Genomic DNA, 22874 nt, shown 5'->3' on the forward strand with positions numbered 1-22874 from the left:
ATAGGCAGAAGATTGAAACTGGATCTCCTCCTTACACAATATACAAAAATCAACTTAAGATGGGTTAAAGACTTAAATGTAAAACCAAAAAGTATACAAACTCTGGAAGACAACCTAGGCAATACCATTCTGGACACAGGAATTGCAAAGGTTTCACGAAGAAGACACTAAAAACAATCTCAACAAATGCAAACATTGACAAATGGGATCTAATTAACCTAAAGAGCTTCTGCACAGCAAAAGAAACTACCAATAGAGTAAACAGACAGCTTAGAGAATGAGACAAAACTTTTGCAAACTATGCATCCGATAAAGGTCTAATATCCAGCATCTATATAGAATTTAAACAAATTTACAAGGAGAAAACAAACCACCACATTAAAAAGTGAGCAAAGGACACGAATAAACACTTTTCAAAAGAAGATACACATGTGGCCAACAAACAAATGAAAAAAAGCTCAATACCACTGAATATCAGAGAAATGCAAATCAAAACCACAATGAGATTATTATCTCACATCAGTCAGAATGGCTATTATTAAAATTCAAAAAATAACAGATGTTGGCAAGGTTGTGGAGAAAACAGAATGCTTACACACTGTTGGTGGGAATGTAAATTGGTTCAGCCATTGTGGAAAGCAGTGTGGTGATTCCTCAAAGAGCTAAAAACAGAACTATCATTTGACCCAAGAATCCCAGTACTGGGTATATATCCAAAGGAATATAAATCGTTCTGTCATAAAGACACATGCACACGTATGTTCATTGCAACCCTATTCACAATAGCAAAGACATGAAATCAACCTAAATGCCCATCAGTGGAAGACTGGATAAAGAAAATGTGGTACATATACACCATGGAACTATGCAGCCCTAAAAAGGAATGCTATCACATCCTTTGCAGGAGCATAGAGGGAGCTAGAGGCTATTATTCTTAGCAAAATAATGCAGGAACAGAAAACCAAATATTGCATGTTCTCGGTTATAAGTCGGAGCTAAATGATGAGAACATAATGGATACAAAGAGGAGGACAACACACAGTGGGGCCTATCTGAGAATGGAGAGTAGGAGGAGGGAGAGCAGAAGACATTGAGGTCTATTGGAGGGTGGAGGGTGGGTGGAGAAAGAGGATCAGAAAAAATGATTATTGGGTAGTAGGCTTAGAACCTGGGTAATGAAATAATCTGTACAACAAACTCCTGTGACAGGAGTTTCCCTATATTACAAACCTGCACATGAACCCTTCAAACCTAAAATAAAAGTTAAAAAATAAAAATAATAAATAATAAAATTTGAGAAGGCTTCATTATTTAAAATCTGAATTCTGAAAATTAAATAGGCAAATAGTTTAGGAAATAATAATTTGGACAGTATGAAGAATAGTGTGAAAAGAGAACAATATGAGGAAGCTCAACTTGGACAACCTGAAAAGTTTTAAAAAGTTGAATTTAGACAAATTGTGAATAAAATTTGTTCTTCTATCACAGAGGTGTAAGGGCTTTCAATAATTCTTTGGTGAAGAGTAAATCGGTAATTAATAGCTATTAAAATATGTGGTTAAAATCATTTTATGATGAAACAATTGTGATTTAATTAGCTACATAGAGAAATTGTTTCCAATTGTTGACTCAACTACTTTCAATAAAATTTTGTGGCATCTTCACAAAGTGAGTGATTAAATAACTATTCCTCATTTTACTACATAGAGATTTTTATACAGACTCTTCCTGTTATGAATAAAATTCAAATTGAAATATTATAAAAGAAAAAATCAAATAAATGTTTTAAAACCTTCAATTATTTCCGCGAATGTGATACATAGACCAGTATTAGAAGAAAATTATTCAACAAAAATTGAAGAGGAACAATGTATACAATGTCCACTCTGTATATCTATCTCTACACTAGTATTGGGAAAAAACTGATATTCAAAACTGGCAGCAGTTTTTAATGTTTAATTAAAATAATTATTAATTATTAGAGTACTGATGAATAATTTGTAAATTTTAACTTTCTCAAAATTGTTTCAATTTTCAAAACTGAAAAATAAATATTAAAAATTGATATTTTATGTTTCCAGCTTAGCAGGAAGAGAAACCACAAAAACAGAAAACATTAGGCATGGAGCAAATCCTAATGGTTATTAAGTTTAGCTCACGGATGTGGTGGAAACTGGTAAAATGTTTGCCTTAGTTTAGGTTAATTACAAAAATGTTCATAAGTTCTCTTTTCAGTGGCTTAACCTCTACGTTGTTTGACTTAGAATAGTAAACAATCTTGGTTCCCTAGGCCTCAATTTATTCTTGAAGTGAATCCAACTTCACATATAAAGTACTCATGGCCTGGTACAAGAAAAAAAAAAATCGATCACCTTTCTTCCTTCCCATTTCCCATGATAATTACTCTTTTCTTCTCTGCAATATTAACTTAACCAATGTACACTTTATTGGGGGTGGAGACGAATAGAAGGAAGCTTTTTAATTTTACTGTTAGAAGAAACAAACGAAAGTGAAAAACTAGCGTGCCTTAGCAGAGTGACTGACAACAGAGTAGACAATCAAATTTATCTGTTGACTGTTGAATTTTAAAATGCCAGAGAGTCATAAGACGAGTATGTTCCTGCATGTCCTCCTTACTGGGAAGGGGTGATGGAAGTGATTTCCCATTTGTGAACTGTCACTGAGGGAAGGGTAAGGATGTGTTAGCGGAGCAAGGAGAGATGAATCTGAGGATACTCACTGTCTCCTGACTCCACAGGCAGAGTGTGGGTTCCAGATCTGACGATGCCTCCCTTAGCCATGATCTGAAATGAAAAAACAGTAAAGGAACTTTTCTTGAGCTGGACACAGTCTCAGCATTCTGTTCCCCACATGACCCACTTTCAGTTGTCAAATCTCTGCTGGAGAGAATCAACCTCAAGAAAACTCACGGAATGAAGGACGCACAACAAGAACACAAAGTGGTTGTGTGCAAGTAGTTTATTCTGACAGTCCTGAACCTATTGACCACTTTTGTCCTACTGATAAGCTGCAATTGTATTCCATGGCCTCATTCTTACCAGGTAATGGAAACTGAGCTCCGATAGCTCTCCCACAGACTGAATATTCAGTATATAGTGTGCCCTGATACTCTGTGTGTGGCCACAGGGCAGGGTACCAGCCACAGGCTCCAGGTGAATGTAACTCCCACTTAAGGAGAAAACATGATTTGCAGTGTGCTGAGCGCCCTGGTGGTCTTCTGTTACCCATGCATAGTGAAAACACAAGTTAGGATGCACAGTGTAAACCTGAGTAAACAGAAAAACAAAGAAAGGATATTATCTTGAAATTCTTCACCTTAGCTTCTCACCAAAATGAATAGTTAAAACTGTGTCTTCCACTCTAAAATACACTATGGCTTTCCCTCATACTGGTTGACAGCCAAATAAATGAATTTTCAGCCTCTCAACATTCAAATATTAAAAGGAAATCATCCACAAATTTATCTCTTTTGCCCTGATTCTGCTAACTCGTTACTACTTTGACATTTTCCTCCTGCCCCTTAGAACTAGAGGAAAAATGACATCCCGATGAGAATGATAAATAACTCAAACAATTGGAAAAGGGATTTTTCAGAATTACAATTGCCTCATAAATTGACTTAATTGAAATTAGGTTTTGTATTAATATAACATTCTATTACCTTATGAGCTTCAAAATTAATTAGAGTAATCCTTAGTAAATTAGCATTTATGGCTCTTATCATTATTGTGACTTCCAACCTTTAAGACCCATGTGATGTCTGAAACTTTAAGCCGGGCAGATATTGTTGAGCGCACAATCTGATTTCCCTTGTGGTAACTGCTCCTTAGCTTTTCTTCAGAGCGCACTTATTTTTTTCTAGATTTATTTATTTATTTATTTATTTATTTATTTATTTATTTTTTGAGACGGAGTCTCGCTCTGACGCCCAGGCTGGAGTGCAGTGGCCGGATCTCAGCTCACTGCAAGCTCCGCCTCCCGGGTTTACGCCATTCTCCTGCCTCAGCCTCCCGAGTAGCTGGGACTACAGGCGCCTGCCACCTCGCCTAGCTAGTTTTTTGTATTTTTTAGTACAGACGGGGTTTCACCGTGTTAGTCAGGATGGTCTCGATCTCCTGACCTCGTGATCCGCCCGTCTCGGCCTCCCAAAGTGCTGGGATTACAGGCTTGGGCCACCGTGCCCGGCCTTTTTTCTAAATTTATTAGGCATATTTTATGGACTCTTCTATTGGCTCTCCTAATAAAGTTCCTACTTAAAAAAACCTTTTACGCCTAAACACATCATGCTAATAATGTACAGATCTGTCAACTCTATGAAAATAGGAACTTTTAAAGTGTAGGGACATGATTGAGTCACCTTTTAAATCCTAGGGACAGCAAGTGTCTATCACATAGAAAACATTAAAATCATTACATATTTTTGAGCTGAATTAACATGTGAACACTGAGAAACAGAAATAATTTATATGCTATTTATCTACACTGAAATTCATAAATTAGTCTTTTATCACTTATTTGAGATGACAAGCATGAAAACTTTTTAGCTATAGAAATCTCTTAATCATCATCATTAGACAATTTATATTAAGTGTGTGTGTGTGTGATCACTTTACAAAATTTTTAAGTAGACATGGGAAAAATAACATAAAACCAATTACATGAATTACTGAAGCAGCTGATCTTGTCCAAGACCCAAATCAAATAAGATTTTTTTCATAATATATAAAATGTTACAGATAATGATAGCAAAATTATCAGGCACTTCTGTAGTGTCTTTTCTAATGCCTGTCTATTTTTTTCATGAAATTCTATTATCCTCAAATTTATAACCTCAACATTAGATATCTTCTTATTTCTCACTCTTAAATGCAATCTGTATGTTTCTTCTGAATATATCACTGTTCCTAACATTTCCTCTTGTCCTCACAGGTTTGCCTTTCTGTACTTACCTGGACAAAAAGTTTATTAGCCAAGATATGGGTAGTATTGATTGAAAACTGTGCAAGACCCTGCTCATTGGTGGTCGCATTGGAGAAATAATTGGCTTCGCTCGCAGAGATGAAGATGAGTTTATTGGGGATGGGCACACCTTTCCCATCCACCAGAAGCACCTAAAAAAGAAAAATACTTGATAGTTGATGTGAATAACACCCAGAGAGGCCTGAACTCATGTGAACAATGCTTTTGCTGCTATAACTAAAACAACCACCTCCCCCTCAAAAAAAACCCCACCAAACCTTTATATTTATCACAAAATGTTTCCTTCCATTTGGATTCTCATGTCCTACATAGCTTATCTATGAAAGTTCGCAGTATTTCCATTAAAGTCAGGCAGAGTTTTAATAACTACAACATGCCACTTAATATGCACTTGGAATAAGAATAACAGAAATGCATTTAAACTGGCTGTTTTTCCCTTTTCACATAGATGGAGGCTAGAATGATTGGCTGTGTACTGAACTCTACTAGCTAAAAAAGTTACTTAACTTCTCTGTGCTTCAGTTTTCCACCTTCATTAAAAGGGGGATAATAGTGGTGCCTCCTTCATATGGTAGTGTTGAAGATTAAATAATTATCTAAACATACATTAGAGGAGTAGGGCGGTTATAGTTTTTCAATAATCCATTGTGATTTAAAAACAGCCAGAAGAGAATAACTTGAATTTTTAGCAGAAAAAGGACAAATACTTAAGGTGATGAATATCTCAATTATGCTGACTGAATCTTCACAAATTATTTGAATGTATTAAATAATCACATGTACTCTCCAAAATTGATACTATGATGTATCAATTTTTTAAAAAATTAAAAAAATAAAAATACATCAGAAGATATTTGGTGTATGATAATTATTCCATAAATGTTAGTTAATAACACTATTATTATCTCCTGCAACAAACCACCTAAGAAAATCCACATGAGAATGTTTTCTCCCCTTCCCTTCCTTCCCTTCCCCTCCCCTTCCCCTCCCCTTCCCCTCCCCTCCCCTTCCCCTTCCTTCCCTTCCCCTCCCCTTCCCCTCCCCTCCCCTCTTTTTCCCCTCCCCTCCCCTCTTTTTCCCCTCCCCTCCCCTCCCCTCCCCTTCCCTTCCCTTCCCTTCCCTTCCCCTCCCCTCCCCTTCCCTTCCCTTCCCTTTTTCCTTCTTTTCCTTTTCCTTCCCCTTTCCTTCTTTTCTTTTCTTTCATAACAGGTCTTGCTCTGTTGCCCAGGCTGGAGTACAGTGGTGCCATTATAACTCACAACAACATCCAAGCTCTGGGCTCAAGAGATCTTCCCACCTCAGCTTCCCAAGTAGCTGGGACTGCAGGTGCATGCCACCAGCCCACCGCTAATTTTTATTTTTTATTTTTTTTGTAGAGGCAGAGTCTTACTATGTTGCCAGGACTGATTTAAAACTCTCAGCCTCAGGAGATCCTCCCGCCTTGGCCTCCCAAAGTGCTGGGATTATAAGCATGAGCCACTATGCCTGGCCAAATGTCTCAATTTACTAATTATAAAACTGGTAAAGTTAATTATTAATATGAATAAAATTAATATTTTATTTGTTTTATTGTTGTTAAAATATATAAGTTAACCATATAAACAGTATAATAATAATAACCATGAAATGCACACTATTTTAATACCTATGCCTAAAATTAAAGACTTATTTATGTCAAAAGAGAACAACAGATAGAAAAAGAACACTGACGGCCATAAATGTTACAAACTCTGAAAATTCTGATGCTGCCTGGGTCATGACAGAAATATCATTTATTCTAAACTGGATGAAAGAAGAGTTTTGTTTGTTTGTTTTTTTTTTTTTGAGACGGAGTCTCGCTATGTTGCCCAGGCTGGAGTGCAGTGGCCGGATCTCAGTTCTCAGTTCACTGCAAGCTCCGCCTCCCAGGTTTACGCCATTCTCCTGCCTCAGCCTCCCGAGTAGCTGGGACTACAGGCGCCCACCACCACGCCCGGCTAATTTTTTTGTATTTTTTTAGTAGAGACGGGGTTTCACTGTGTTAGCCAGGATGGTCTCGATCTCCTGACCTTGTGATCCACCTGTCTCGGCCTCCCAAAGTGCTGGGATTACAGGCTTGAGCCACCACACCCCGCCAAAAGAAGAGATTTGATATAATAACTAAATCACATTACATTAAGTATCTTTATTAGCTACATATTAAAATAGTATCTCTGATTCTCATAATCATTTAGTATGTGTCTGTTCGTTTCATCAGTGATCTTTAGAAAGGAAAATATTTCCACTTGGTTTCATAGTTTTAGTCATATTAATTAACTGATAACACTAATCAAGTGTGGGCTACATCATTGTGTCCTGTGCTTAGGTGTAACTGGGCACTTTGCTTACCTGTGCATTACGATATATCCTACCTGTCCAAAAAAGGGGATTCCTTGTCTAAAGTGTGAATCCACTTTCACAAATATGAGTTTGGATGCAATGTTTGTGATTTCACTGATCCCGTTTGCAGTGACTACCAGGTCTGAAAAATAGGAAGAGTTAGTACTTTTAGAAGTTACTTTAGTCATAAAATTTCTTTCTTACAAATGACCTTTATTTTGTTATGGAAAGGAAACTAATGTTTATTGTTTTATTCCCTATGTTCATTCATTACTCACACCTGTTCCCTCTTCTCTGATCCTGGCTTCCACTCTAAGCTTCATTTCAAAGCCCATATTTTTAATCTGGAGCATTTTGGTGTGTACTTGTTGGGTGACGCAGCCATTGCTGTTGAGCTGAGAAAAATGCCAAAAGCAATAAATGTCAAACTGACTAAGATCAATAGTCACTCAATCTATTCTTCTCTCTCTAATGACAAGAAAACTTTTTTTTGCATTAAGCATGTTAATTGACCTTCAAGAACTTAATACTCATATCTGCTTTGTAACCTCCAAAGTTAGTCATCCAAATGAGAATCTTGCTGACTAAGAGCAGAAATTTCTTTTTTGGCGGGGGATATTTTGGGACAGGCTTGTCCTGATGCCCTCTTTCTAGTTAGTAAAATGGAGTCTCACTGGTTGTAAACAGCGATAGCACTGAGGGAGAATACCGCGTACTAACCTGTTGACTGAATTCCTCACAGACCTCGTGCTTATCACAGTTAGGAACATGAAATAATTTTCTACACAGGCTCACAGTTGCAAGTCCTGGGACAGGTTTCCCATAGGTGTATCTGGCACATTGAGAAATAAATCAGGAATTGAGAATGGCTATTTGCATTTTCCACTACCACTCCTCCACTGCTCCTCTTTAGAGTTCCCCACACATCTTTATCATCTGGCCGCCCACCGAGTAGAAACCTGTCTGGAAAACGTCTCCCTCAGGAAGTGTTATCCATTAAAACCTTTGCAACTGGACTGCACTGTAGCACCACATTCTCTTTGGGATTAAATATATATAATATATTTATATCTACATATTTGTATAGATATCTGTATGTTTATATAAATATCTATATATTTATATCTATATATTTAGATATTTGGATTTACATATTTATGTACAATTTATATATTTATATAAGTATATATTTATATAAACTTATATATTATATAAACTTATATATTTATATAAACTTATATTTATATAAACTTATATATTTATATAAGTATATATTATATAAACTTATATGTTTATATAAGTATATATTTATATATAATTTACATATTTATAAATTTATTTAATTTATTAAATTTTTTTTTTTTTTTTTTTTTGAGACGGAGTCTCACTCTGTCGCCCAGGCTGGAGTGCAGTGGCCGGATCTCAGCTCACTGCAAGCCCCGCCTCCCGGGTTCACGCCATTCTCCTGCCTCAGCCTCCCGAGTAGCTGGGACTACAGGCGCCCGCCACCTCGCCCAGCTAGTTTTTTGTATTTTTTAGTAGAGACGGGGTTTCACCGTGTTAGCCAGGATGGTCTCGATCTCCTGACCTCGTGATCTGCCCGTCTCGGCCTCCCAAAGTGCTGGGATTACAGGCTTGAGCCACCGATCCCAGCCAATTTATTAAATATTTTAAAATTTAATTTATTTTTAAAAATAATTTAATAATTTATTAATTTATTAAATTATATTATAAATTTATATATAATTATAATTTTATAAATAAATATATAAAAATTTATATTATATAACTATATAAATCTTATATAAATATATATTTATATAAATTTATATAAATATATATTTATATAAAAATTTATATAACTATATATTTATATAAGATTTATATATTTATACATTTATATAAGATATAAATATATATCTTAATATATAGATATAAATAAATATTTAATACATATATTAAATATATATTAATATATATTAAATATATAAATATGTATATTTAATCCCAAAAAGAATGTGGTGCTATGATGCAGTCATATATATATGCAAACTGTATATATATGTTTTTCCTTTGGCCAGGTGCAGTGGCTCATGCCTGCAGCCCCAACACTTTGGGAAGCCAAGAAGAAGGATCACTTGAGGCCAAAAGTTCCCAAACTAGCATGGGTAACATAGCAGGACCCAGTCTCTACATAATTTTTAAAAAGATTAGCCAGGTATGGTGACATACACGTGTAGTCCTAGCTACTTAGGAGGTTTAGGCGGGAGATTCACATGAGCCTAGGAGTTTGAGGCTACAATGAGCTAAGCTTGCGCCACTGCACTCCAGCCTGGGTGACAGACTCTGTCTATTAAAAAACATTTCTTCCTTTTAACCTATTTCTTACCTATCTTTCTTTATTTTGTTTTGATAATATCAAAGCTTATTCTGTATACTAAGTGAACAAATGTAGATGACAAATTGAATAAAAATAAGTACATAATAACTAAGCAAATCTAACACAAAATGCACAGGCACACACACATGCACGTGCACTTACATGCACAGAGAAGAGAAGGGAGAGAGAGGGAGAAAAAGAAGCCTAGGAACACCATGAGGCATGTAAATACAAAATAATTTGTGGGGTTGTATGTGTGTGCACATGTTATATTAGTCCTTTCTCTCATTAGATAAAGGGTAATAGAATAATACACAAAAATTTTGTTTTGGACATTGGTTTTCTTTCCTATTTGCAAATGGCTCTGAAATTACTTCAAATACAAAGATAGAATCAAAGCAGCTTATTCTGAAACCCTTCTCCAAGATATAGATATCTGCACTACGGCACTATTAAGTTAGACACATAACTCCTTGGCCATTGCTCTGAGGCTGAAATGAGGCAGAGACCTTGGCATTTTGGTGTTTCCAGTATATAATATTTAGGCTGGCATGTTCCTTCACCCTACCTGCTCCCTCTGGGACTGTTTGTTTGTAGGCAATCAGTTTTGCTTCTCCAGGTTAAAAGGAACTGTAAGAGGTATCTGTAATCACAGAGGGCAACGGTGGAAAGGAACCTCATAGGTAAGGTTCATGCCCTCTGTCTACTGCTTAAGGGATGGAGGCACAGAGAAGCAGCAGAATGCCTAGTTAAAATAGTAAGTTCTGGGAGGGGAGGCACACTCATCACTGCCGATTCTGAGTCTAGTACCCTTTGTAATCATGACATCAGTCACCGGATAGTTTATATCATGTTTAAGTCACTTCTATAAAATCCTAATCATTGGCTTTTGCCCAGTAATTGTGACCTGTGACCTTTAGGCTTCTCTTTCACATATTTAGTCCATCGTATCAGCTCATCCTCTTTCCTCAATGACAGGATTAGTATTTATGGTATATATATGAAGAAAAGGAGAAAGTGAAATTGCCTGGAGTAGAAAATTCTGGGGGAGAGATTATTTCAGGTTATTAAACAATTGTTCTATCAAAAAGGTCAATGTAAAACATTCAGTACATCCTCTTAAAATTGCCCAGAGGAAAGATTAGACGTAATTAATTCAATGTTCCATGAGAAAACAAACAGGCAGATCCTGCAAGCAAGACATTTAGAGGCCAACTGAGAATCTTCAGTGAAATGTCATTAAGAAGGAGGTTATAGACTTTTAAACCTCTAAGATATTTATAGATTCCTATGGCTTGCTTTAAAATATTAGAGCTAAAAAACCACTGTAGGGGAGGAAATGGGGCAAAAAGAACCTGGCAAATTTTATAATTTTATAAAAATAGGTGATAGGTACATGAAATTGTATTTTACTACTCTGTTAACTTTTGCACGTGATTGGAATTTTCCATTGTAGAGAGTTTGGAAAAAAACAAAAGGTACTTAGGAGTCATAATAATCAAAACCAATGTATGAACACCCAGCTTCATGAGACAGTTTTTAGGACAATTAAAGATACTTGACTGTAAACTTGGAATTAGTTTTGGAAAATTACTTTTAATTTTGTTAAGTGAGCATGGTGTCATGGAAGTGGAAAACGTCTCTGTGTTTTAGAGGTACATGCTACTGCGTGTACAGAAAAATATCATGATCTTTGCAATTTATCTTCAAATGTTAAAGCAAAATATATGATGAAACAATACAGAAAGATGTTTATTGTTAAATCATAATTAAGGGTGTTTTTATTCTTTTATGTATTTGAAATTTTTAATAATAAGTCATTAAATAAAGAGAAGTCAATGGAGTAATACTACAAAAGTGCTAACGGGAAATAAATTTATAATTTGGTACCTACATAATCACTCAAAATTGAGGCAAAATATAAAATTTTAGATAAAAACAATATAACTCACTTTCCACATACTGTTATGTTCACTTTTTCATCCATGATACTGATTATCTTTGGCACCTGAACTTTGACCTCAAACTTGGGAAGCACTGTTAATAAAGATAATATGAATAAAGAATGTTGGTAAACATTTATTGGAAATACAAATAATTTCAGTATGTGTATAATTTTTCCCAAAATAATACCCTGAATGTTTCCAATGTATCCACCTTAAGATGGTAAGGTTTAACAATTCCTGCAGAATCTAACTGACTTCTTGAACACAGCAGATCTCAGTGACACGAACAAATGATGGTGGTTTCACTGAAATAAGAAGTTTCATACTTGGCAAAGCGTAATTTGCTACTGAAAATCAGCAAGCTCTTATGAGCTTCTGTGTTCACACAGTCCTAATGGTCTTAGAAGCAGGTATGTCTGACTGTACTGCAAGTTCAACATACCTACGGGAAATTCAAAGGATCTAAGTAAGCTCACACACTAGGAACCAAAATGTCATGCCTTTTTCATCTTCCATAATCCATACCGAATTCCTCCACGGTGAAGGGGTGCTCTATCCTTCCACCTGATTCTGTCTGTACCACCACCTTGTAGGAGCCCTGAATGGGCTCTGATGAAAGGGGAAAGGACAATTGATTGAGGCCACCCTCTAGCTTGAGACTCTGCCATTGTGCAATTCGATTTCTTCTTGGGTTCTGAAGGGAAACAAGAAGCATGGGCAGTAATCATTTAGTCACAATAGTCCTTGAGCATCGCAAATGATTTTGAAGGTGATAATTAGCATTGCCTCTGGAAAGACAAATACAGAGGGAAGAGAAAATACAATCAACCTGACAACTGGGAGTAGGAAGAATTCAGATCTGAAAGTTTTTAGAGTAGTTCATCTGTCTGAAGTATTATCAGAACCTCCTACTCTCTAAAAGTACTAATTTCCTTATAAGATACTTTTTCTGATACTTACCTCAAGGTATATCAGTGGAATCTATATGATAAAAGGAAAGAAGAGATGTGATTAGAATTCCAGCAAAGGCTACAATTTCAGACTTGTGATCAAACAACATACTGAGGAAGAATACTATCTGTAGCTAAATTCAACAAGAAACATCACAGAACTGGATAAAATCTCAGGGAAATTATTAAATAGTTCTAGGATGAGCATACACAATATATTCAATAATTATTATGTGTTGCCATTTCCCTGAAAATTATTATTGGTGAATGATATTATTGAATCTTTAAGTATTAATATTATTTGGAAAGTAAATTTCTCCTAGTGAGTAATATGACTATACTGCTTACTTTCATAAATTGGGAAATGGATATGAATAGAGTTATATGTCATTGTGATTTAGACTTAACAGAAAGACAATTCCCAGAATCATTTGGTTGAAAGTAAACCAAGAATATTTCTTCTAATTTCAACATTGTCTATTTTCTATTAAAGCAGCTTTGTTCCTTTGCGCTAATATTGAAGGTAAGTTGAAAAAAGGGAAATTCAATTAGCGTAAAAAAGTGTTTGTGTCTATTTCCATACTATATATAGAATATATAATAAAATTATAATATAGCCTATTGTATATACCTAGATATTCATAAAAGTATAATTCTTTGTTGCTTTTTAAATCATAAATTCCTTGAAAGTATGAATATGAAAAGTGCCTTTTTTCTTATGTTTCTTTAATATTCTTAATGGAGTGTGTTCAGAGCAACAAATGCAGCTATTACCAGAATGGTTAGCTACTGTTATAAGAGAAAGAACTTCCTCATCTCTTGTCCCTCAATTTTTGTCTTGCATAAGACTGCAAATCCGTGCTGAGGCTGGAGCCAAGTTCAAAAACAAGTGTCTTTCATCCTCTCGCTTTTCTTGTACCTTTCTACCTCACTCTGGGTGCCTATTCCCCCTCTACCCCTCACCCAAACCACAGATAGTGGATGCTTACCAGTTCATTTTGAGGGCGAAAATTTTCATCCACGGATACAACACGGAATCTTACTGGAAAAGTAGTTCTCTGGTAAGATTCAGACACGATAAAGCAGGTAATTTGGGTATAAGACAGGAGGCTATGGGGCTAGGATAATGGAGACTTTGGCGGTTCCGGTGGCCCTTCCTTCTCAGTGTTGCCCCAACCGGTGGAATTTCCCTACTTACCTGTCTGTTCTGGTTTATAGACGGGTTTGTCTGTCTGGACAAAGACCAGACTTTGAGTGTTCTTTACCAGTACTGTGTTCCTCTTCCTGAAATCTTGCGTAGGCCCCTTTATCCGGATGCTAAGGAATGCCACCTCTGAAGAGGCTGAGATCCTTGGGAGCTGAAAAGCGAAGGATTTTTTTTACTGCGGAGGAACTGTGCAGTCTTCTGCCTCTGCATTCTTCTGTCATTGTTATTTCCTATCTCTCCTTCAGCTTCACCAAGGAGAAGGAAGGTATAACTGTTTCTCCAGACATAAGAGTGAAGATGTTAATGTGACACAGAGGAACTGTATCAGTAAGAGTGGCCATCAATAGAACCCAGATCTCCATGGAATTCACCTAGAGCTCTAGTTATTAAATTAGATGCCTTTTAACTGAGTATCTGTATTCAGAAGGAATGGAGAGAAACATCTCTGAAAAAATGTGGGAGAGCATAGGAGCTGAGTATCCCAAGTTAGGCAACTTTAAAGAGGTACTAGGTGTTTGCTTAGAGTATCCTGCATGCGCAGAAAATTATGTGGCATGCAAAGTTTTTATCATGAAATTTTCATACGCTCTATCTCTAGGCAATGTCCAGCCCCGTCCTTAAAGAGACAGTTACAATCAAAACTAGAAAACTCCTCTAAGTCATGAAACTTTTGTGGGCAAAAGGATTATTATTTATAAATGAAATTTAGAAGAGTATTTCTCCCTTACTCTGGTAAAAAAAAAATGCTTTGTTCCTTAATAGTTGAAAAGTCACTTTTTTTTTTTTTTTTTTGAGACGGAGTCTCTCACTCTGTCACCCAGGCTGGAGTGCAATGGCGCGATCTCGGCTCACTGCAAGCTCCGCCTCCCGGGTTCGCGCCATTCCTCCGCCTCAGCCTCCGGAGTAGCTGGGACTACAGGCGCCGCCACCACGCCCGGCTAATTTTTTGTATTTTTAGTAGAGACGGGGTTTCACCGCGTTAGCCAGGATGGTCTCGATTTGCTGACCTCGTGATCTGCCCGCCTTGGCTTCCCAAAGTGCTGGGATTACAGGCATGAGCCACCGCGCCCGGCCCCTGACGTCCTAACTACATTCTTAAAGTCATTCCTTGGGATTGCACACCAGAACTCCATCACCATGACTTACAGAACTCGATAAAATATATCAAGCATGGACAGCCAGCTGGCACCGCGGCACTCACAGTGAAGAAGACACAGTGGAATAAGTCCTTCTCCGCCACCAGGTCAGTGAAGAGGCTCCTGTTTCCCCTGACAGACTCCAGGGAAGCACTTACAGTCACTGTCTCGTTCAGGTGGCTCAGAAGGGCACAGCCCTTCTCAGGGGCCTCAGTGTGGAGTAGGGAGGGGACCAGCACCATATACTGCCTGGGAAAGGAAGAAGTCTAAATTAGAGAAAAACTGATGATAGTAAGCGTTTTCATTCATAAATGTGTTTTCATAACAATATGTAATCATTGGTGCAATCAGTTTTATTCCAGAAGTCAATGGACTAAGAACAACACAATGGAGGTTCTGTCACAGATCAGCACAAAAATTTTATCTTTTACTCATCAGTCGTGCCTCAGCCACACAATCTGGAGCCACACAACACTGGAGAGTGCTTTCCAAGATGTCACAATTTCACAGACATTCCTGGCTTTAAAGAGCAATCTGAACTCTTTAAACTTTAACTTTGAACTTCAAAAAGTATCTGAATTCTTGAATATATATCCATAAAAGTGCACACCCACAAACACACACACATATATAATAAATTGGGAGTGATTATTCATTTTAAAAAGGACTTACATTAAAATCTGTCTAGATAAACATCACTTTGGAATGAACACCATGACTAGATTTACAGAAATTCAGCTGAAAGAACTTCAGTAAGCATATATCACTATACAAAATAGCACATGTGTATATTGTGAAATCATTTCCTTAATATCAGCAACACTGAAAAAAAGTATTTGCTGTTTCTCTTAGGCTCCTCAGATACAGCTCAAAGTCAATATTTTATCAACAAGTTTGAAAATTTTGTCAATTATTTACGTGCACAACTCCCCACCACACACATACTACACAAACGCACACTGTATTTTATTATCATTTCCCTTTATGCTCAATTTCTTGAGGCAACAACATTAATAATTTAATATTAGTATGTCCATGTTTATTTTTATTTATTTATTTATTTTTTGAGACGGAGTCTCGCTCTGTCTCCCGGGCTGGAGTGCAGTGGCCGGATCTCGGCTCACTGCAAGCTCCGCCTCCCGGGTTCACGCCATTCTCCTGCCTCAGCCTCCCGAGTAGCTGGGACTACAGGCGCCCGCCACCTCGCCCGGCTAGTTTTTTGTATTTTTAGTAGAGACAGGGTTTCACCGTGTTAGCCAGGATGGTCTCAATCTCCTGACCTCGTGATCCACCCGTCTCGGCCTCCTAAAGTGCTGGGATTACAGGCCTGAGCCACCGTGCCCGGCCCATGTTTGTAAATATATGTTTGTTTCAGAATCACATGGGTGGATAGGTTATCTTTTTTATTTTAAAAAAAAAAAAAAAAGGGTTCAGGCTGGGAGCAGTGGCTTATACCTGATTCCCAGCACTTTGGGAGGCTGAGGCAGGAGAGCCACTTGAGGCCAGGAGTTTGAGAACAGCCTGGGGGCAACATTGTGAGGTCCCCCCCGCCATCTCTACAAAAATCAAAATAAAAAGTTTAGCCAGATTTGGTTGTGTGGTGGCGCATGCCTGTAGTCCCAATTACTCAGGAGGCTGAGGCAAGAAGGATCACTTAAGCCCAGGAGGTCAAGGCTACAGTCAGGTATGATCTCACCAATGCTTTCCAGCCTGGGTGACAGAGTAAGACTCTGTATAAAAAAAAAAAGAAAAAAAGAAAAGTTGATATGAGTACTAAAAGTACATATTATTTTGAAAAGTCTTTCCTTTTTTATTTAAATTGTTCAATGTTTTCAGTTTTTCAGAGGCACAGGCAATTGCTTGTGTAAACCTCACTTTCTTGCCTTAGCTTTATTGATGAGTATCCTTTGTCTCTAATGCCCTCCATGCCATATTTTCCTGTCACTTTCCAGAAAACTGCAACTCAGTATAATCTCTCCACACTCTGAACTCCTATGGGCTGAACGAGAATGTGCTTCTGTTGTTGCTTTTTTTGACTATCTGCCACACGACAGGAATTGTTAAGCGGTCTGTGTATTAAGCCATTTAATGTTCCCAGCAATGCTGTAAGGGACATACATGATACTCTCCATGTTCATGAAAGCTAAAACATGAGATCCTCATCAGTCCCCAAAACTTGAATACATAACAGAAGAATAAAATCCCTGCCCCCCTGCCAAATCAGTAAATCATGACTAAAATCTAACACCTCAAAGCTTTAACGATTCAACGATTCACGATTCAATGTCTGCAGGGTTAAGCCATTTGTAGAGTAAATTTGCAAGTAAAAACTATTATTTTCTTATATTATTTTACTACCCTTACCTTTCCATTGGCAACATAAACTCTTACCTTTTAAATTGTTTTCTGGACAGGCAATTTGACACAAGAAACCCAATATTATCACTTTACAAAATTAATAGGTGTGAGACTTGGAGGAGAGGATCCAAGGATAATTGAGTTGTGGAATCTGGAACTCAAATTTGGTTTCCTCATCCTCCATGTAGTCTGCTCCAGCAAAACCGTCTTGCTACATGTGTTTTAAAGTGTTCCTGGGTAAAACTATATGCCATGAATCTCTAGGACCACTCTTAAATCATCCAAGTTTCAGATGATCTTACTGTATGAGTGGTATGGTTTTGTTCTCTAGCAGAGAAGTTGAGGGCAGTTAAGTAACTCGCTGATAGTCATTCAGCTTGTCCTTTATGTCTCATCTTTTTCTGGTATCTGGATGCTTCTGATCTCCTGATCACTACTCTTTTAAGGACATAATACATAATAAAAATTTATCATTTTTACCTCCCCATCTCAAAATTTTCCCTTTAGTTCTTTGAGCTTAATAAGAAGGTGTATACATATATTTCTAATTTATTTGATGTACTATTTTTATTCTTATAAATTATAAGCCAAAAATTATCATGAGTAAAAATTAATTGCACACATATTTGATATTCTAAAGAGCTATTTTTGTATGAGTTCAGTTAATATTTTTATTTTTTTATTTTTATTTATTTATTTATTTAGTTTTTTTGAGACGGAGTCTCGCTCTGCCACCCAGGCTGGAGTGCAGTGGCCGGGTCTCAGCTCACTGCAAGCTCCGCCTCCTGGGTTTACGCCATTCTCCTGCCTCAGCCTCCCAAGCAGCTGGGACTACAGGCGCCCGCCACGTCGCCCGGCTAGTTTTTTGTATTTTTTAGTAGAGACGGGGTTTCATCATGTTAGCCAGGATGGTCTCGATCTCCTGACCTCGTGATCCGCCCGTCTCGGCCTCCCAAAGTGCTGGGATTACAGGCTTGAGTCACCGCGCCCGGCCGAGTTCAGTTAATATTTTTAAATGGATATTGAAATTGGAACAAATCCGGGTTGACAAACTGGCCCAAGATTTCACTGGTAGTGAGCTGCTAAAATGTTTTAATATATTACTCAATCATGAATGTTTGCATTTTAAATATTTGCTTTTTTAGCAGGGACTAAATTTAGCAAATATTAAAGTGATAATGTTTAATTTTCTCTTTTTCATTTTATTCCCCTGAAGCCTTCATCTCTCTGAAGTTTACTGCCCCAAGGCAAGGTAGAATGGCTATTGGGTCTCTTTGGCAATCTTTCTCTCATTTATCACATCAAGGGTTAATTCTGGAGGGATAAAGTTAAGTTTTCTCCTTACAAAGGGAGAAAACACCCCTTCTGCTTGTGATAACTAGGGCATGAGGCTTGCTCTTCTTGGTTCAATGGTGGACACAATGTAAAAGGATGGTTTCAATGGCAGCATGGTCCTATGCAGTATAGGACTGCATCCAAAACCACAAATTGCTTCATGTTTCTGACCCAATACACGCCACTCGCTTTATCCATTCAGTCTCCTCTCAGAAAGCAAAATAGCCTCCATATACTCCAAATGCTTTCTGGGTGGAGTGCAGCCGGAAGTAGTAGCGCCCACAGCTGTAGATGAGGTAGAGGGATAGTGAGATAGGGGGAGAAATGTACCCCTACCGGTTGCCAGGAAACTGTGCAAGGAAAATGCCTGAGGAAAGCAGGAGACTTACTGGATTGAAGTCCTTATTTCTGCTTTCTGTGCTTTGGCCTGAAGAGGGCTAATTATGTCAGATGAATAAGGGTAACACACAGAGCAGAGGGACCCCTTATTCCTTACCCCCATTTGGGACTCTGAAGACTTCCCTGTATCAATCTGAAATATAGGAGACACGATAGGCATCTAGAAGTGCAGTATGGGTATGCAAGAGAGAGGTAGAAATTTAACCTCTCCAGGACACCTCAGTGTTATTATTGGACCCAAGAGTTCTCACCATTCTCTGGAAGAAATGTAAAGGCAGCTGGGTTAAGGCCAGGGACCTTAAATGGCCTGGTCTGCAAAGGGGCAAAGGGACCCTGCATCACAGGCTGGGTTGGAACAATAGCCATAGTATTTGAGGCAGGATGCAAAGGTAGGAGTTCTATGGGATATGAAACAGCTGAAGTGAGACAGTCAGGTAGAGAGGACTGTTGGGTCCTGACCACACAAGAGAAACGAGATGACTAAACTTCAACAGTGCTTGCTAGCAGATAAGAAGAAGTCAGACTGACAGTAGCCAAGAAGGACGGAGAACTTTGAGACCAAGGACTCTGACACTTTTCTCTATTAGGAGTTAATGGAGACCACAATCCTCTAGACACTATAGAGGAGAGGAACTGGGGAGAGGTGAAAAAGAAGTCTTACAATTATTGAATTTTACCAACTTACAACTGGATAGGGTTAAAATTATTTCCCCCACTTTGGTTCCCCATTGGGGCTGTTGGTGAAGACTTGATACATGATTGAAAAATAAAGGAGCTATACTTTCTGTATATATATATAAAGCCTACAATACATGTTAAGTTGCACCTCACTATACATTTTGAATATCTTTATTTTCAGTGCCTTCCATCCAAAAGAATGGTTCTGTGAAGGTGGGATCTAGTGTTTTATTTAATCATGCTTCTTAGTGACTACTTGTATTTATGACTCTGATTGGCCCAATGTAGAAAAAAATGATTTCAAGAGTAGAGGATAAATGAAAGATAAACAAGGGATTAACTGGAATAATTTCTTATGTTTGGAAGATGTCGTAATGAGTGGAAAGGTCGCATTTATAAAGGAAGGCAAAGCGAAGACATAAGGGAGAGCCTGAAATGCACTCTGAAGGAAAGGGTCTTGAGTGAGACTTACGGTTCTGCAGAGTTTGAGTCATTGGCAGAAAGCAGGATAAGAAGTAGCATGAGACATAAATGAAGAAGTCTGTCTTTCCCCATTGTGAGGGATAAATCTCAGGGTTGTGTTCAACTCTCTGCCCTCAGCCTCGTCCCGGAGACCAGCAGAGTTTACCAGGCTTTATGCGGCCACTATGTCAAACAAGCCCCACCCCAAGGCCTCTGAATAGAGTTCAGAATTGAGCACAGATTCCCTAAAAGGGTCATTACTCTCAGTGCTTGCCTCATTTTTCTCAAGGCTAAATTCTGACAGGTACTGAGGCATGTCTGGAGGATAAAATTCATATTCCATTTAGAATAAGCTTTGACAGCAAACCTCCTGACAAGGAACCTTCAACCTGCCTTTCTCCATCTCCTTCAAAATCCTTACAAGAAGATGACAAAGGATGCTGACAAAGAATATCATGGGACACGTTACCACAACAGTCACTCATGCATTGCAGATTCATTTCTGGGACTGAGTGAGTTATAACTATAGACTGTAGGTTTTTTTTTTTTTTTTTTTTTAGCTGTTGATTGAATACATGGTCCTGGAAGAAAGTGATGCAAAATAAGGATTTTAAGAGTAGAGGATAAATGAAAGATAAAAGAGATAAAAGATAAAAGAGATTTTAGAAAGGAGTTATCAAAGATCACCCTTGCCTATTTCACAGCATTGATCTGATCAGATTCTTTTTTTTTTTTTTTATTATTACACTTTAAGTTCTAGGGTACATGTGCATAACGTGCAGGTTTGTTCCATATGTATACTTGTGCCATGTTGGTGTGCTGCACCCATCAACTCGTCAGCACCCATCAATTCGTCATTTATATCAGGTATAACTCCCAATGCAATCCCTCCCCACTCCCCCCCTCCCCATGATAGGCCCCGATGTGTGATGTTCCCCTTCCCGAGTCCAAGTGATGTCATTGTTCAGTTCCCACCTATGAGTGAGAACATGCGGTGTTTGGTTTTCTCTTCTTGTGATAGTTTGCTAAGAATGATGGTTTCCAGCTGCATCCATGTCCCTACAAAGGACGCAAACTCATCCTTTTTTATGGCTGCATAATATTCCATGGTGTATATGTGCCACATTTTCTTAATCCAGTCTGTCACAGATGGACATTTGGGTTGATTCCAAGTCTTTGCTATTGTGAATAGTGCCGCAATAAACATACGTGTGCATGTGTCTTTATAGCAGCATGATTTATAATCCCTGATCAGATTCTTAATTGCTCCTATCTGTCCTTGCTACTGTCTGAACACACTAACATGTGGGTCCCTTAAACTATGTCATTCACTTTATCTGAGATTTTTTTTGAGCCGTACTGTGTGCTAAGTGCTATTCTGGTGATGAAAATACAACATTGAACAGGATATTCGGTATCCAATCCCTCATAGAACTTGCAGTACAATGATGATCACAGATAAACCGACAGCTGATTTAATGCCATCTCTAGACTGCAGACATTGGTGTCTGTTTACATACTGCATTGCTTGAAACTTTTTTTTTTTATCAGCTTACTTTCTCTTTCTCCGTATTTCAGCTTAATCATTCCTTCATTGGAGAGCTAATTCCTGGCCACACTGCTTAAAGTGGATTCCTTCCCATTAGTTTTTATTTCACATCTTGGTTTCTTTTGTCACATTATCACAGAATGAAATAATTTATTTTAAATCATGAAATGTTTTATATCTGTATACACTCACAAATACAGAGAGCAAGATAAAAAACACTCGTACCTCACATGCACCCAACTTTAATAAAATTAAACACTTGCCAAGTTATATTTATGATCATTTCTTCTTAAGAAATGAAGCATGGCAATGGTGGAGCTCTTTTAGAATTTGTCTAGCAGGTTTTCCAGTTTTTACCAGATCCCCCGACCCAAAAAAAGAAATAAAGCAGGACAAATATGGTTGGAGTTTCCTTTGTAATTCTCTCCAATCTCATTTCCTTCCCAATGTTGTGGGATTAGGAAGTTGATACGTATTCTTCAGGACATGTTTTTATGTTTTTAATCCATACTTATGTAAATAATATATAGCATAATTTTGTGTTTTGTATTATATATATATAAGTGATATGCACATATTGTAAAATTTGTTGTCACTATTATGGTTTTAAGACTTATTAACATTGATAATGAGGATATAATTTATTAATTTTAATCACCATCTATATGACATTCTATTGTATGAATGTGACCAAACCTGTTACTCTATTTCCCTAGTACTAGATTTTGGATTCTTCATAGTTTTTCAACATTACAAATAATGCTGCTACAAATACGGTGTGTCTACTTAAGCATATTTGCAAGAGTTTCTCTAGGGTATACTGCAGAGATTGGGTTATAGGCTATAGATGTATGTACATCTTGAAATCTATCAGATATTGGTAAATTGCTCTTCAAATTGTTACACGGATTTGAATACCCATCTGCAACAGAGGATATTTTCAGTTTATTGTATCTTTACCATCATTTTACTCTGCTAGACATTTTACTTTTTATCATTCTGATGAGTGAAGCAGTATCTTGTCCTAATTTTCATTATTAATGACTTTACACATCTTTTCATATGTTTATGGGCCATTTGAATTATATCTTCAGTTTGATATCTCAACACAATGT

At 37.5% G+C, this 22874-nt stretch overlaps 1 protein-coding gene and 1 non-coding gene across 4 annotated transcripts in view; one reads left to right on the forward strand and one right to left on the reverse strand.

The window, feature by feature from the left end:
* Positions 1 to 20375, reverse strand: part of LOC117090785 (pregnancy zone protein) — a 62014-nt gene extending 41639 nt beyond the window's left edge. Inside the window, exons 1-13 of one of the 3 annotated variants that reach the window (XM_033223386.1) lie at positions 20221 to 20374; positions 15044 to 15227; positions 13834 to 13993; positions 13625 to 13677; positions 12646 to 12666; positions 12211 to 12379; positions 11692 to 11776; positions 8080 to 8191; positions 7640 to 7754; positions 7392 to 7501; positions 4971 to 5132; positions 3060 to 3287; positions 2741 to 2804 (exon numbers count right to left, since the gene is read on the reverse strand). In XM_033223386.1, coding sequence (XP_033079277.1) covers positions 2741 to 2804; positions 3060 to 3287; positions 4971 to 5132; positions 7392 to 7501; positions 7640 to 7754; positions 8080 to 8191; positions 11692 to 11776; positions 12211 to 12379; positions 12646 to 12666; positions 13625 to 13677; positions 13834 to 13993; positions 15044 to 15227; positions 20221 to 20303 — 1546 coding nt within the window. In that variant the 5' untranslated portion in view covers positions 20304 to 20374. Of the gene's footprint in view, positions 1 to 2740; positions 2805 to 3059; positions 3288 to 4970; positions 5133 to 7391; positions 7502 to 7639; positions 7755 to 8079; positions 8192 to 11691; positions 11777 to 11896; positions 12002 to 12210; positions 12380 to 12645; positions 12667 to 13624; positions 13678 to 13833; positions 13994 to 15043; positions 15228 to 20220 lie in introns of those variants that run through there. The other 2 variants (XM_033223388.1, XM_033223387.1) reach the window with 2 other exon arrangements.
* Positions 20376 to 22066: 1691 nt separating this feature from the next.
* On the forward strand, positions 22067 to 22126 carry LOC117091211. The gene has a single exon (XR_004440319.1). It is a non-coding gene; the product is annotated as a U7 small nuclear RNA (small nuclear RNA).
* Positions 22127 to 22874: the final 748 nt, after the last annotated feature.

The sequence above is a fragment of the Trachypithecus francoisi genome, unplaced genomic scaffold (assembly GCF_009764315.1).
Source record: "Trachypithecus francoisi isolate TF-2019V2 unplaced genomic scaffold, Tfra_2.0 Lachesis_group11, whole genome shotgun sequence".
In the NCBI taxonomy this organism is placed as follows: domain Eukaryota; kingdom Metazoa; phylum Chordata; class Mammalia; order Primates; family Cercopithecidae; genus Trachypithecus; species Trachypithecus francoisi.